Source organism: Aureococcus anophagefferens, assembly GCF_000186865.1.
Source record: "Aureococcus anophagefferens unplaced genomic scaffold AURANscaffold_166, whole genome shotgun sequence".
NCBI lineage: Eukaryota > Pelagophyceae > Pelagomonadales > Pelagomonadaceae > Aureococcus > Aureococcus anophagefferens.
This window is the reverse complement of record NW_008705710.1, coordinates 10715-13528: the sequence shown is the minus strand read 5'-3', so window position 1 is coordinate 13528 and position 2814 is coordinate 10715. Positions and strand designations below refer to the sequence as shown.

Here is a 2814-nt window from a genome sequence, read left to right as displayed (position 1 = left end):
TTGCTACGCGCTCCTCTTCGCCCACGCGCTCAACGGGGCAGGACAAGAGAGCGAAATTCCCAACTTCAAAGCCTCATATCTCGGCCGTTTTCCACTCGTTTTGGCTGATTTTGGGCGAGCGATCATCTCTTGGAACGGTCTCGAAGCGTGGGTGCTTTTTCCGGGGCGCGCGCGCGGAACACTCACGTTGAAGCGACGTTGAATCTCTCTTGTCCTGCCCAGGCGCTCAACGAGCCCGTCCGCGCGCGGCGCCGCGTCACGCTCAAGCTCGGCGTCGGCGCGGTGCTCCTCTGCGCGACGTGGGGCGTCCTCGGCGCGACGCGGGCCTTGTTCGGCCGCCTCGAGGGCGCGGGGGACCCCCAGTACGACGACCCGGGCCACCACCACGTCTACGCGGCGACGGACGGCGCGCTCGCATGCTGCACGGCCTGCTACTGCGCGGCGTACGCGTACCTCTACGCGCGCTGCGCGAAGAAGCTCCACCTCGCGCCGGCCCACGACCTGCTCTCCATCTGGCTCCTCCACGCCTTCGTCGTGTCGGCCTTCGTCGGCGCCTTCGTCGGCGGCTACGACACGGTCCACACGAAGCCGCTCGCCTTCGCGGCGTTCCTCTCCGCGCCGACCTTCGCGGTCTGGTGCCTCGCGTTCCTCAACGCCAAGAGCGGATTTCGCAAGGACGACGATGGTGTTGATGGGGGGATGGAGAACGACATGAACGCGATGCTCTAGGGGTCGGCTTAGCCCTGTGTAAGATTTTGAGCGATTTTGCTTAGCCGCGTCGCAGGGAGGAATCGAAGGGAGGGAGGACCAAAGGGAAGGGCTAGGGTAGTGGAGCGAGGAGCACGATCGGGAGGATCGGCCTAGTGCCCCATACCACGCCTAAGCCAGCGGCCATGTGACCCAGCGCAGCTCCTCCGAAGAGGCCGTCGCCGACGCCACATCGCCACCCACGTCACCGAGAAAGCGCAACCCCCCTGGATAAGCCACACGAGAAAGCGCATCTCGTCGCCGTCGTCTCCGCTACTGCCGCCGTCGTCGAGCGATTTTGCCTGTTGCGAGTGCGAGTGAGTGTAAGACGAGTGAGGCGACGAGCGTGGAAGAGATCATGGACCCGGAACTGATCAAGAAGAAGCGAGAGTACGAGGCGCGAAAAACTCGTACAAAGCTGGCGCTCAACATATGCACGATTTGCGGGAAGAAGGATGCCCGGCGCTGTAAAGGGTGCGGCACGACGGCCTACTGTTCGACGGACTGCCAACGCATCGACTGGTGCGACCGGGGCCACCAGAAGGTATGCAAGAAGATCCAGGCCGCGGCGGCGGCGCGGGCCGAGGCGCCGACGCCCCCGCCGTCGCCGCCGCGGGAGGTGTTCTACGGCCCCGCGCCGCGGTCGCACGCCGACGAGATCCGCGCGCGCATCGCGGCGGAGCACGAGGCCGCCCGCGTGCGACGCGAGGCGAACCCTGAGCGGGAGCCGCTGTCTGCGCGGCACGGGTCGCGGTGCCCGATCTGCCTCGAGGAGTGGGACGTGAATGCGACGAACGTGTTTCGCACCTGCTGCTGCCGAAAGGTCTGCCGATCGTGCGAGCACAAGATCAGACTCGGCGCGTGTCCCCTCTGTCGTTTACCGTGCCCAGATGATCCCGCGGAACAGCTCTCGCGTCTTCGCCGCCATGCGGAGAACGAGGTGCCGGAAGCGATTACGTCTTTGGGAGACGCGTACCGCCATGGTCGGTTGGGCCTCGTGAAATCCGATAAGAAAGCCGCGAAGATTTACCGGCGCGCCGTGGAGCTCGGAAACGTGGACGCGATGAGATACCTTGCGGGATTGCACAACACTGGAAGTGGCGTCAAGCTGGACAAGAAGAAGGCGGAGCGGCTGTATCGCATGGCCGCAGATCGAGGCGACACGATCGCGCAAACAAAGTTAGGGTTTTTACTTTACTCTGAGAAGAAACTTGAAGAAGCGTTCCGGTACTACACCCTCGCGGCGGATCAAGGCTTTTCTATGGCGGAGACTTCCCTTGGCTGTTGTTACGGGCGCGGAGAAGGCACGGAAGTCGACCTCGGCAAAGCCAGGTACTGGTTCGAGCGCGCCGCTGCCAAGGGCGACGAGGATGCTATAGCGTGTCTCGCGGACCTCGACGACGCGCGAGATATTGCCTAAACCATCTTTACGCCGCGTCGTCGCCCGAGCCCGAGATGCTGCGCTTGCGCGCGGGCGAGTCGTGCTTGGCCTTGGCGTCGTCGCCGCCGCGTTCCTCTCTGCGCCGACCTTCGCGGTCTGGTGCCTCGCGTTCTTGAGCGCGAAGCCCGTCTGGCGCAAGGACGACGCCGCCGCCGAGGGGGGCATGGAGAACGACATGAGCGCGATGCTCTAGGGGTCGGCTTAGCCCTGTGTGAGATTTTGAGCGATTTTACCTGTTGCGAGGTGACGATAGACGAGTGAGGTGGGTGAATAGGAGCGTCGGCGACGAGCGTGGGAAGAGATCATGGACCCGGAACTGATCAAGAAGAAGCGAGAGTACGAGGCGCGAAAAACTCGTACAAAGCTGGCGCTCAACATATGCACGATTTGCGGGAAGAAGGATGCCCGGCGCTGTAAAGGGTGCGGCACCACGGCCTACTGTTCGACGGACTGCCAACGCATCGACTGGCGCGACCGGGGCCACCGGAAGGTATGCAAGAAGATCCAGGCCGCGGCGGCGGCGCGGGCCGAGGCGCCGACGCCCCCGCCGTCGCCGCCGCGGGACGTGTTCTACGGCCCCGCGCCGCGGTCGCACGCCGACGAGGTCCGCGCGCGCATCGCGGCGG

General features: G+C 64.7%; 2 protein-coding genes across 2 annotated transcripts; both read left to right on the top strand.

The window, feature by feature from the left end:
- Positions 1-222: 222 nt before the first annotated feature.
- Positions 223-729, top strand: AURANDRAFT_68480 (expressed protein; the record flags this gene model as incomplete). Its single annotated transcript, XM_009044172.1, has 1 exon — positions 223-729. A coding segment is annotated over one exon (507 nt), but the record flags the coding sequence as incomplete, so codon positions are not given.
- Positions 730-1762: 1033 nt separating this feature from the next.
- Positions 1763-2149, top strand: AURANDRAFT_16774 (hypothetical protein; the record flags this gene model as incomplete). Its single annotated transcript, XM_009044173.1, has 1 exon — positions 1763-2149. A coding segment is annotated over one exon (387 nt), but the record flags the coding sequence as incomplete, so codon positions are not given.
- Positions 2150-2814: the final 665 nt, after the last annotated feature.